This window comes from Sarcophilus harrisii, chromosome 6, assembly GCF_902635505.1.
Source record: "Sarcophilus harrisii chromosome 6, mSarHar1.11, whole genome shotgun sequence".
Classification (NCBI taxonomy): Eukaryota; Metazoa; Chordata; class Mammalia; order Dasyuromorphia; family Dasyuridae; genus Sarcophilus; species Sarcophilus harrisii.
In genome coordinates, this window is record NC_045431.1 from 175,777,710 (window position 1) to 175,790,200 (window position 12,491).

Consider the following 12,491-nt stretch of genomic DNA (forward strand, 5'->3'; position numbering starts at 1 on the left):
GTTCTGCCAGATCTATCATTCTGCAAAGTTGGTACCTGTAACAATAAGGGAGAAACTGAGCATTTCTATAGGACTTACTATGTGCCTAGCACTGTACTAATAGCTTTCCAAATATTACCTCATTTGATGTTCACCACAACCCTGGGAGGCAGATGTTATTATCCCTATTATTTTGCAGAAGAGGAAACTTGGGCCCAGAGTTCAGTGACTTGTCACTCAGCTAAGAAGTGTCTGAGACTGTATTTGAACTCCTGACTCCAAGGCACTCAGTTCACTGTACCATCTAGCTGCCCTCAGGAACTAAAAAGCACTTAATTATTCACTTTTATAATAGTAACTGGCAATTAAAGGGAAAGAGTAAGGAAAAAGTGACTGGCTCAGGGTCATTGGCAAGATTTGAACCCTGATCTCTCCTAGTCTTGAGGTCAGTTCTCTATCTGCTGCTCTTTGCCACCCTCTCCTTTTTTTAATTTAATATTTAATTCCTGGGCATGGCAAGATACTCTGCATGTATCATCCACCATCTTGAGATAGTCCTGCAAGTTAGGGAGCATCATCCCTCTTTCAGAGATTAGGAAACTGAAGCTCATGATTTGATTTGCTCAGGGTCTTACAACTAGTAAGGGTCAGACAAGATTAAGGCACCAACACTGCGGTAGCTGTGAACATGTACTTCATAAGCACTTGCTTGTGAGCAGCACTTTGTGATCGATGCTGTGCCAGAAGACAGAGCAGAATTGGCCTCTGCCTTCAGGCATCTTCTGTCCTTTGGTTTCAGAAAGAGGAAGGCAAATGATGAGAAGCACCCAGCTGTCCTCATGTGTGCATATCTGCCTTTGCTAGGTCCTTCACTACTCTGGGAGCCCTGAGCTCCCAAGATGGCTGGGGGAGGGAGAAGCTAAAGGAGGAGCTTATCATTTGGCAGAAAAGCATTGTCATATTGGAGGGGAGAGGTGGGATGTCTCTCCAGGGGTCACTTTCTCACTCCTTACCTGCCTCCTGTAGACATGGATTATTAACAGAGGGAGAAGCCTGAAGGCAGTGCTGACCTGCTCTATTTTTTAATTATTGGGATTATGGGTAGAGTCATGCTAATTCTTTACCACCATGGATGTGTTCTTTGGAAGCAATTCTCTGGAGAACCCACATTCTAGATGTCTTACAAAAAGTAGTCTAGTTTTTTATTTCTCCCATGTTTTTTCCCTTTTGCTTTGAATGTTCTCTCCCAACATGATTCATAAAGTAATGTGTATTAAAAATAAATACATTTGTTAGGGGAAAAAAAGTAGTCTGATAAAGCAATAGAAATAATAGCCAGCATATCTATAGTAGAGTGCTTCACATAGATCAAGAACCCATGAGGTAGGTGCTTCATTTCCATTTTGAGATAAAGTAACGGAGACACAGAGAGATTGAGAATTCTAGAGTCACACAGCTAGGGGCTGTTTCAGGCAAGATTTGAAGTCAATTCATCCTGATTCCCAAGTACTAATTCTATATACTTTGCTACCTGGCTGCATAGTGATTGAAGGTTTATTAGTCCCATTAAAAAATGGGAATTTTAAAAGTTAGTGATACAAGTTTACCACAGAACTACAAGAAAATTATATTTGGACAAAAATAATCCCTGGAATGAAGTAATTTAATTGTACTTATTAGAAAATGTATTTTCTTATAGGTAAGATTTTTGGGAATCATAAAATTTTGGATTTAAATTTAAAAGGTGAAAAATTATGATAAGATATGCATGATGTAAATTATTTAGGTACTTTTCATGAGATTTTGGCAAGAAGTGAGCTAAAAAAAAAAATTGTGCGCCTGCTCCCCACCCCCCCTTTTTTTTAAAGATATTTTGCCTCCATGGTGGCCTTTCTCCATCCATCGATACACTGGATCATATCCGAGCCCTAGATCGTCTGCAAGAAGTTCCACATGAGGTAAAGTTAAGAGGTTTTTGGGGGGTGGCATTCTACCCATGTACTGTGCCATAAAAAGAGGTAAGTTCTCTTTTTCTAGACCAGGGGTCCTCAAACTACGCCTGTGGGCCAGATGCCGCAGCTGATGTCGTTTATCCCCCTCACCCAGGGCTATGAAGTTTCTTTATTTAAAGGCCCACAAAACAAAGTTTTTGTTTTTACTGCAGTCTGGCCCTCCAACAGTCTGAGGGACAGTGAACTGGCCCCTTATTTAAAAAGTTTGAGGACCCCTGTTCTAGACCATTATGTATGCCATTAACCCCAAGAACCCAGTTTGCTAGAGAACTGGCCTATGCTATCTGAAGGCTCTGCTATGAGATAGGAATTCCTTGGGCCCCACTTTTCAAGGTCATCAGGAATAAAGTCCTTTGTTAGCCTCAAAATACTGAAGCTCGTTCTCTTTCTCCTTTACCTCTATCTTGGCCTTCAGTCCAGACAAAATCTCTAAAGGGGATTGAGCTTAGCAGGCTGATGACAAAAGAGCCAAGGACTGACTGGAAGATATTGTCTTTGTGGAGGTGTATTTAGGAGAGAAACCCTGTTAAATTGTTTTCCGTGTACATGAGGGAGTGGGCCAGAGGAACAGTGTGAAATTAAGTCAGAAAGCTTGCAGTTACTTTCAGAGTAATCACACATTGACAGAAACCACCAAGGGAGGTTAGTAACGGCTCTCCATTTCACAGACCCCTAAGAAGAGAACGTGGATTGTGAAGACCGGAAGGCAGGTGGCCACAGTCAGTCTCAGGAGGCCCCTTCCTCTGTCTGTCACTTCCACCATCATCTATCATTAACCATTGGTGGAGTGGTCAGATTTAGTTGCTTTTGGCTGCCCTGATTGGTTACAAGGGGGGCACTTTGGGGGAGATGGAAAACCTTGGAAGTGACAGAGACTTTTAAAAAAGGAACAGAAAAGTTGACACTAAACAGGTTAGTAATAGAATAAAAGTTTTGTCTTGGGAGAGAAGGATTATAGGAGAGCTCTGCAGCTCCAAGGAAAGGGCTGAGTGCTCCCCATCAGCTCTCATCCAGACTCCTGGAATCCTCAAGAATAACTGCAGAAGAACTTGGAACACTCAGTGAGTATTTCTGGTAGTTGAATAGAGTAATTTGTAATAGTAATTTGTTAATTTACTATATCGTCAGTAGAAAGAGCTGAATGGTGTTCTGAGGAAAAATGTTTCAGGTGAGGGAAATTCTAGTACTACAATTTCCTTCAGTGCTAGACTCTTCACTCTTTGCTAATAACTGTGTAACGCAAGGCTTGCCCTTTCAGCTACATCAATGGTAGTCTGATCCCCTCACGCATTTTGACATCGTTGTTTTTCTTGGTAGGGCCCAATGTGTGACCTGTTATGGTCCGATCCCGATGATCGTGGTGGATGGGGCATTTCTCCACGAGGGGCTGGCTACACATTTGGACAGGACATTTCTGAAACATTTAACCATGCCAATGGCCTCACACTGGTTTCCCGTGCTCACCAACTTGTGATGGAGGTAGGCCTATTTGTGTGCAGGACGTTTTCTTCCACTGTCAGTGGGTATTAGATTCTGGTCCTCTGTGTTAACTGAAGGGGGAAAATTATTGTTCCTCATTTTAGGGAGCTACTATTATGCCTTGGTAAGGTGGATTACATTGAAAGATGTGTTCCTTCAAAATGTTTTATTCCAATATATTTATGAGGGATAGAATTAATAAAAGATTTTATATCTGCTAATAAGTAAGACAGAAACAGCAGTTTATAAAACCATGTATCTGATTCAGCTTTCCCTTGGGTGAAGGAAAAACCTGCTGGTTCTGAGAGGTAAATATGTCGAAGTTTGCAGAACTACCACTCTCTTTTATTGGAACCTCCTTGTAATTTATTTTTTGCTTTTTTTTAAAAAGCGAAATGTCATTGATGTCTTTCTTTTTTTAAATATCCTGTCTTTCCCCCGTAACCGTCCCAGAAACCATCTTATGCCACAAACAGTATTTTTTAAACTCAGGAAAAAAAAAAAAGAAGAAAGAAAAAGAAGGTGAAAAATCAGCCCAACTGACTCATTGTGGACTTTGGTCTAGCTCGTTCAGGCTCCCTGCTGAGGGTTGTATTTGTAGATGTCATTAGTGGCTCCTAGCACCGAGATTCTGATTCTGCTCCCCATCTCATTTTTCCTTTGTGATGTTCAGCCTTTAAAAAAACAATAACTCATATGCTGTTTTTTGATTGTTTCAGGGATACAATTGGTGTCATGATCGGAACGTGGTTACTATTTTCAGTGCACCCAATTACTGCTATCGTTGCGGGAACCAGGCTGCTATTATGGAACTAGATGACACTTTAAAATATTCTTTGTAAGTATCACATGTTTTAGAAAGAAAATAGAGGTGGAAATAGTAGAATTACGAGTCATACATTAAAAATTAACATTTTCACATTTTTTCATATGTGAAAGGAAAATTAAAAATAAAGGGGGAAGAAAATTGCAATTATTTAAAAAATTAGTGATATGATATGATAAACATTTATTGAATTGATGCAATTGAATATAATTTTTGACCAATATAGTTGCTTTGTAAGATCCCAGAGAATAGAATAAGTGACCAGACTAGAAGAGAGTAGGTGTTAATCTTTCTTTTTGCTGAGGCAATGGGGTTAAGTGACTTGCCCACGATCACACAGCTAGGAAGTGTTAAGTGTCTGAGACTGGATTTGAACTCAAGTCTTCCTGACTTCAGGGCTAGTGCTCTATCCACTGTGCCACCTAGCTGCCCCAACCAGGTGTTAATCTTGATTTTCAAAAGAGGAAAAAGAATAGAAACTGCAGGTCAATGAGCTTAACTTGCTTCCTGGAAAATCCTAGATTCCCTCCTTAAAGAAATGTTTTGTTATCTAACAAATGGAGTTGTGATTTCAAAGAGCTAGTCTAATTTCATCCAGATTAGGGGATATGAGATTAACCTGTCATTAGTGGAATCTCTGATTGTTCACTTAAGGAAGTGCTATAGAAAGATTTCAGCTATAAGTTACCTGGGGTTACTAAATCATGCTTTTGTTTCATTTGCAAAAATGTTTTAGTTTTAGTGCCCTAGAAAAGCTTACAATGAGTCAATGCTAATATAGTCCTAGGCTTTATTAAGTAAGAAAAGGCTTTCTTGAACAAAGAGGTGTAGTCCTGTGTCTCTATCCCCCTTACTAGATCCACATTTTGGGAAGGACATTGTTAATTTAGAGACCCACCAGATCAGGGTTACCAGCATGAGGAAGGGCTTCAAGCTCATGAGTTCTGTGGGATGTACAAAAGAGAAAAGTTGGTGGGAGATGCTCATTGTCTACATTTATTTGGTGGGCTATCATGTGGAAGAAGTTCCAGAGGATAGAAGGAGGGGCAATGGGGAAAGGTTACAGAGGAGCTAATTTAAGCAAACTTCCTCACTATGAGATGTCCAATTTAGTTAAAATAAATAGCTGAAAATATGATGCAAGGTTCCTTCTGGATCTTGGAGAAATGGTAAAAAGCATCAAGCACAATGTAGCTGTGGGATGTTCCTGAGACTCTCCTTCATAAGTCATTATAGGGTAGAGTAAGCCCAGAGAATCCCGTGTTACATGTCTAAGTAGACTAATAATATTGCCCATCGATGAAAAGATTGTTGTGCACGCACTCTGTACTGTTCAGACCAAAGGGAAACTTCCAGCATGCCCAGATGAGAACATGCAAGAAGAGGTCCTATTAGTTAGTGGTGCTCCTTAATTAACTCTTGCCTCCTTTGTAGTCAAGTGATTGTAAAGTTGTGAAAACCTCCATCAAAGCCCAAGAATGTACCCAAAGAAACCAGGAAAGTACCCAACCTGACCTTGGGACCTGTTGTTTGACATTGAGGCTCAGAGACTCATTGGCCTGACTGGTAGCTGCTGACTTGTCCCCATGTCTTTGTCATCTTGTCCACTCCCTCAGTCTATAAGGAGCTGGGGTCAAGGAGACTCAATTAGTCCTTTGTTTTCTTTAGATTGCGTTTCTTATAGTAATAGTGATGGTTGACAGAAGCCTAAAAGGACCATCTCCTGAATTATTTTTTGTAATTTTCTTTGTATAGCCTGCAGTTTGATCCTGCACCCCGTCGTGGAGAGCCCCATGTAACACGACGCACCCCAGACTACTTCCTATAAACAGCTTTGGGGAAAACCTATGAAAAATACCTGGAAGTATACCTGGCATCTTTTTTACAAAGCAATGAGAATAGACATGTTTATGTAACAAATTGGGATCTGTATCTGCATCAGTGCCCATCATGGACCAAACTGTGCCGTAGTGCGCTCAGCACTGAGCAAGCCCACTGAGGCTGAAACCCACCCCCCAACCCTGTCTTAGGTCGGTCAGTCAGTCAGCCTGCCTGCTGTATTTGGAGTCCCTGTTTTCTTCTGGACTGTTCAAACAGAAAAGGTAACTAATACCTCCATCTCCTTTTGCGCTTATTAATATGTAAATTTTAGTTTTAGTGTTTAACTGGCATGGATTATAGAATTTGGAGTTTATTTTTAAAGAAAATGCACAAACTAACTTTAACATAAGTCATCACCCTTTATTTTATTAAAATGTATGATTAACTTAACTGGAGAAAGGCGAAGATTCCCCTTGGGAGTACGTTGTCATAACATTTAGAGAGATTTCCCTTCATTTAAGCTAAATGACTGTTCTGTGTTGGTCTCCCTTTTTTTCTGTATATTTGTCACAGAAGTACTTGCATCTTCTTGGGTGTATTGGAACAATAAACTTTGAGTTGTAAACCAGACTGTCCTGAATTACCGTGGTGTGCATGGGTAGGAAATTTCTTGTGGGGAATACCTGCTGTTGGGTCAGTATTTTTCCCAGACTGAAGATGGAAATGAACTCATTTAAAATGTTGACTTTTATTCGATCTGTTACGTAGCAAATATAAGAAGAGGCACTTGCTAACATTCAGCAAGAATATAACCATTTATGGTTTTGATTTCCATAGGTGATCTGTGTTATTAATATAATACAGAATACTTGCATTTAATGTGCAGTTTTTTAAAAGTTAGGTTGTAAGCCAATATAGAGGGTGAATAAATGAATTCTGAAGAACTGCAATAATGTGCAGTGAAGACACAGTTTTGTTTTTTTTTTTTTTTTTTAAATACATCCAGGAATGGTATATGTAATGTCCATCTTAGCTTTAGAAAGAGGTCTGAGTAAAGAGACTGGGTTCATTTGATTTTTCTAGTCCCATAATTACATAGCATTCATGGGAGAATGTTGAACTAATAATTCCTTCATAGAAGTGTGACTCAGACATTTGGAATGGAAAAGACAACACTGTTGAATTAATGTGGCAGATAAACCATAAGTATGTGTTTGAACTGCTACCTACATAAAATGGAATCAAGGTCAGCTTGAAACCCTCACTTGCTCAGGCTTCTGCTTCCCCTGACTCTTCTGCCGTCTTCCAGGAGCAGTTGCTCCCTGTTGGAGATCCTGAAGCCAGAGTTTCATCTCTCATCCTTTCAACTCCTGCGGCCTCTCCTCCATCCAGGCCTGCTTTCATCATGTCTCCAGTCTCTCCCTATTCCTCCAGTCCCCTCTTGCCTTTTTCTTCCTTGTTCCAAGGCTTCATTCTATGGCAGCCCCTCCTCCAGTGTTCTCTTACCTCATCTTTGGGTAATTTGCCTCACTTTGTTCTCTCCTTCTTTTTCATTCATCTGCAGCTTTTGTCTTTCTCTGAATCCCCAGGCCTTAGCACAAGCTCAGGCATATGGTAGGTGCTTAGTAAACCGTTATTGATTGACTGCTCCCTCCACCCCCACCATACTACAGTGGGGTGCAGATAAGGTGAGAAATGATTGCCTTACCTAATAAAGATTCCAGCTTTTCACTTTTAAAAATAGTCTTTGTGGCAGTAACTTGTCCTCCATGACTTACCACTAAAATCCCAAGATTTTCACACCCAACCTTTTAACTCTCCATTGCGACCACCCCTATGTTCTATTGGATGTTAAGCGTGCCTTTGATGATCAATCCATTTTTCCAAGTTTGTCCTTGATTATAGCAAGTCTTGCATTAAAGCATATTTATCTCCTATCTTGTGGAACAACATCTTAATGTTTCAGGAGATGTGGGATGGTGCAAGATTATATTGCAATATTTTACTTTTCATTTGGAAATGTGTGTCGTTCCGGAACAATTGTGCTCCTCAGGATATCAGCATGTTGATCAGAGTTCATCGTTCCCTCAATGGGGATAAGGCTTCCAGGTTCACTGGAAGTGAAAAGGAATCTCCAAAATATCTTTCCCTAAACCTTCCCCTCCTCTTGCCTTCTCTATTATTGTCGAGGGCAACCCCACCCTCAGTGCCATGGGCTCCCACTCTAGGAGTCATCCCTGTTCCTCACATCCAAGATGGTGCCTTGGTGTCAGACCCAGAGTCTGCCTTCCTCAAGTCTCCCTCCCCTCCAGTCAGCCACCAAATCATCCCCCTATTTAATAACCTCCAGTGGCTCCCTGTCACCTCCAGGATCAAATGCAAAATGCTCTGTTTGGCATTCATACCTCTCCAGCCCCGCTTTCTAGTCTCCTTAGCCTACACTCCCTGACACGTCCTTTTCAACCTAGTGACATCGGCCTCCTGGCTGTTCCTCCCACAGACCCTCCCATCTTTCAGCTCTGGCTATCCCCCGTGCCTGGATTGTTCTCCTTTCTTTGCTCTGACTCTTGACCTCCCTGGCATTCCCCCTGCTACAGGAAGCTTCCCAATCCCTCCTAATTCTAGTTCCTTCTCTCATTTTGTCCTTTCTGTACCCTGTTTTGCGCATACTTGTTTACCTGTTGTTTCTCCATTAGACTGAGCACCTTGAGGACAGGGATTGTGTTTTTACCTCTCTTTGTGTCCCCAGTACTTCACTTAGTGCCAGGTATATAATAAGAACTTAATAAATGTTTTCTGACTAAATGTTTTAGTCTGATGAGGATGCCCAGATTTTATAGGCTCACTTGGGTTTGACAGTGGTTTTTGATATAGTTTTGAATATAGAAATTTCATTAATAAAAACTACTTTCCCCCCCAATCTTTAGTATTCCAGTCTTTGTGTTGTCTTGCTCACGGCAAACATTTTTCCTTCATATAGCAATTGGTGAGTGTTCTGTTTAATCAAGGCGCCAGGGCCTTCTGAAAGTCTTTGTTTTTGGAGGATTAATTAGGCTCTTTTGCAGCAATAGATTGTTATTTTTTTGTATTTTTTTGTTTGTTTCCATCTTCCTCGTTGTGAGCTTGAGTGATGCCTTACATGCTTGATTTTCCACCTAGCAAGCTCCTTCAGTGACTGACAGGTTATCCAAGGCAGGTGTGCCCTGAGAGCTACAACCCAGGTTTCCTTAGAGCAGAGCTTCTTTATTTGTTTTGTTCCAGTCAGTCTGGTGAAACCAGTGAACCTTTTCTCAGAATGATGTTTTCAGATGCAAAAAATAAAAGCACTGAATTTCAAAGTACGCCAAAGGTTAGTGAAAATAAAGGAATAGTTTTTCATCCAGTCCAAGTTCACAGAGTCCTTGAATGCCTGTAGACCCCAGGTTGAAAACCCTTTATTGCTATATTCATTCTTAAAAACCACAGAATTAATGAGAGAATCGGGTATGGCATACAAGGGAGGCTTCATCCCTGGGTTCTCTGAATCAGCCACATTGGAGTCACATGGGGCATAGATGCCTGACTGCATGCATGCTCTCATGGAATGAGACCATGTTCCAATATCATTTGTCCAAAGTCACCACCACTTTATGTCCCGCTCTGCAGGGGAAATTCAAGCTGTCCTCTGGACAGCTCTCTATCTCTGTCTCTTGTCTGTCTGTCTCTCTTCCTCTGTCTCTGTCTCTTGTCTGGCTGTCTCTATCTCTTGTCTGTCTCTCTTCCTCTCCACTAGCACTGCCTGTCCTTTCTCTTCCTATTGGTCTCCAAGGGAGATGTGCATGGAGCATCTGCTTTCTCTGACCCTCAGCCATCCTTCTCACTCTTCTCCTTGTCCTTCCTTTGCCCCATTTCTCCCATAGAGATTCCTCAAAAACAGAAACTGACTCAGTGTTGACCCCCGCCAGCCTTGCAGCTGACTTCTCTTCCCTCCCTTTCATGGCCAGGCTTCTAGAAATAGCAGCTTGGGTCCCTCCCCTGCTCCTCCCCTCAACTCCCCCCCTTCCCCCCCAGCTCAGCCAAGACATTGCACTCTCAGTGCATCTCTCCAAGACATTGCATCTCTCCACAGTGCTTGTGTCTCTCATCTTTGCAAGCAGGCCCCTCCTCCCCCTGAGGCTCTCTCTGGGCCCCTCCTCCCTCCGAGGTTCTCTCTGGGCCCCTCCTCCCCTAGCTTTCCCCGAGGTTCTCTTCTGAGCCCTCTTCTCTGCCCTCTGGTGATCATGGCCAGCCTGGTGTTTTCTACCCTTGCCTTTCTGTAGCTGATTTCAGGCCCCTGGGTTCTCCAGCCTTATTCACATCACCACCTAATTCAATTTGTCCCAAAGAATCCCTTTCCCCTCACACCTGCCCTTCCTCCGAATTTCCACTGCTCTTGGTGGCAGTATTACCGTTCTTTCTGTTTCTAGATTTTTCTAACTGTAAGCCTTACTTTTGGCCTTAGTCCTTCACCTCAGTATCAGATCAGGTATCCCAGGCCCAGGCGAGTCTGTCAGCATTGGCTCTTACATCTTGCCCCTGTCTGCCAGGCTCTGATACGGTGCCGAGTGTGGTGTCAGGAAGGACCCAGGGCTCACATCCTGCCTTGCGTCCTTATTAGCTACGGAACCCTTGGCAAGTCAGTGGGCCACTCTGTGCCTCAGTTTCTTCACCAGTAAAATGAGGGTCCTGGACTCAGGATGGTGGTTATTATACCAGGCTTCTAATCAGTCTTCTGCCTTCAGACTGTTTCCCTCTCTCTTTCCTGCCGTTGCCTGCACTCCTTTATCTTGTCTCTCCTCTTGGAACTCTCTAGAGGCTCCCTGCCTTGGCATTCAAGGCCTTCTCCATGGTGTCTGCAGTCTGTCTTTCCAGAGTTATCTTCTCCCTTTTTGTTCTAGCCTCATTCTCCAACCCATTCCTGTCCTGTATGTTCCTGTAACCACGCCTTTGCTCATCATTCCATTTCCCTGCACACCCTCATTATCCCCAGCTGACTGACTGTGAGCAACAGTTGTGATCCAGGAGGGTGATAGGGAGTCTGGGATCATCATAAACTTGCCTTCAGGGCCCAGTTCCTCTGGGGCAGCTTCTGTAAGTCACTCTTCCTAGACCCCATTTCCTCATCTTCCCAATAAGGGGCTGATCTGTTCTCTGAGGACCCAAGGGATTGTCTCCTATCCAAGGCAGCTTGAATCACATCTTCCACGGGAGGAGAAAACCATCTCTCTAATGTTTCTCATTGCTTTTTGCCTGGACTTCTCCTTTACACAGATGGAAGTTTCTTTTGCATCTCTAGCACTAGTGTGAGCATTTGTCTTTCTCTTCCTCACCGCTCTGTCCCTGAATTAGGTTTTAAACTCTTTGAGGGTGGGACCTTGTTGTATCCAGCTTTGTCTCAATATCCTCTGATTGCATTGAATCAAATAGACCAGAGCCCTGAGGGGACTGGATTAATTTCCTTTGATGTTGTGCCTTTAGATTGTGCAAAGAATAAGGCCTAAATTTTCATCTTTTCAAAATGTGCCAGGTGGACTAACAAGTGCTCCTTAGGTGTTCATCAGGCATCCATTTTACTTTTTAAAAACTAATTGAATGCCATATATTTTCCTTTTGTAGCAATCACTTTCTAATCACAATCTCCCTCCACCTGCCCACTGAAACTTCCTGACACATCCACTCCAGGTCATTGCCCATCCTCACCCCTATCTCCCTCCCCCAGGCTTAGGCACATTAGGTACATTAGTACCTTTCCATCCCTTCTCTGTGAAGAGAAAGGAAATGTTTCAGCAATGGTGCTTTGGAACCAAGAATCCTTTTAATGGAAAGGATTAAAATTACTCCCCAAATCTCAAAGTACATGAAGGTTTATTGTTCTCTTTCCATTAGGTGAAGTCAGGCTCTTCAGACTCTCTCAGGCCATCACGACAACTAGATAATCCATTGACTGGCCATATTGGCTAAAATAATTGCATTCTTCTGCTGGGCCAGCCTTATTTTTGTCATCTACAATTATAAATTATTTCCTCAACTTTCTCCATCATAATTAAACTTCTTTTGTGTAGACAGGGAATCTAAAGGGAAAAAAGAAATCCCCTTGGCCTACCTGTAGTTTGTAGGTGTAAGGTTTATCCAACATAAATTAATTATATTGTGTCATTGACAGCCACTTAAAGGTACAGGATTTAATTAAAAATTTATAACTTAAACAGTATTATAATAAATTTAAAAAGTACCAGAACTTTGGTCACCTGAGGTAGAAAGCATGATGAGCAGTTAAGAACAAAAGCAAGTGGATGGAGGTGTTTTTAAAGTTGGTGTGATACTTATGGCTGTTTATACAAGCGCTGTTTCCCAGA

General features: G+C 42.1%; 1 protein-coding gene across 1 annotated transcript in view; it reads left to right on the forward strand.

Annotated features, from left to right (window-relative positions):
- PPP2CB (protein phosphatase 2 catalytic subunit beta) overlaps nucleotides 1–6,747 on the forward strand; it is a 39,540-nt gene extending 32,793 nt beyond the window's left edge. The window contains exons 4-7 of the mRNA XM_031943792.1: nucleotides 1,848–1,937; nucleotides 3,309–3,470; nucleotides 4,190–4,308; nucleotides 6,052–6,747. Coding sequence (XP_031799652.1) covers nucleotides 1,848–1,937; nucleotides 3,309–3,470; nucleotides 4,190–4,308; nucleotides 6,052–6,124 — 444 coding nt within the window. The 3' untranslated portion in view covers nucleotides 6,125–6,747. The remainder of the gene's footprint in view (nucleotides 1–1,847; nucleotides 1,938–3,308; nucleotides 3,471–4,189; nucleotides 4,309–6,051) is intronic.
- Nucleotides 6,748–12,491: the final 5,744 nt, after the last annotated feature.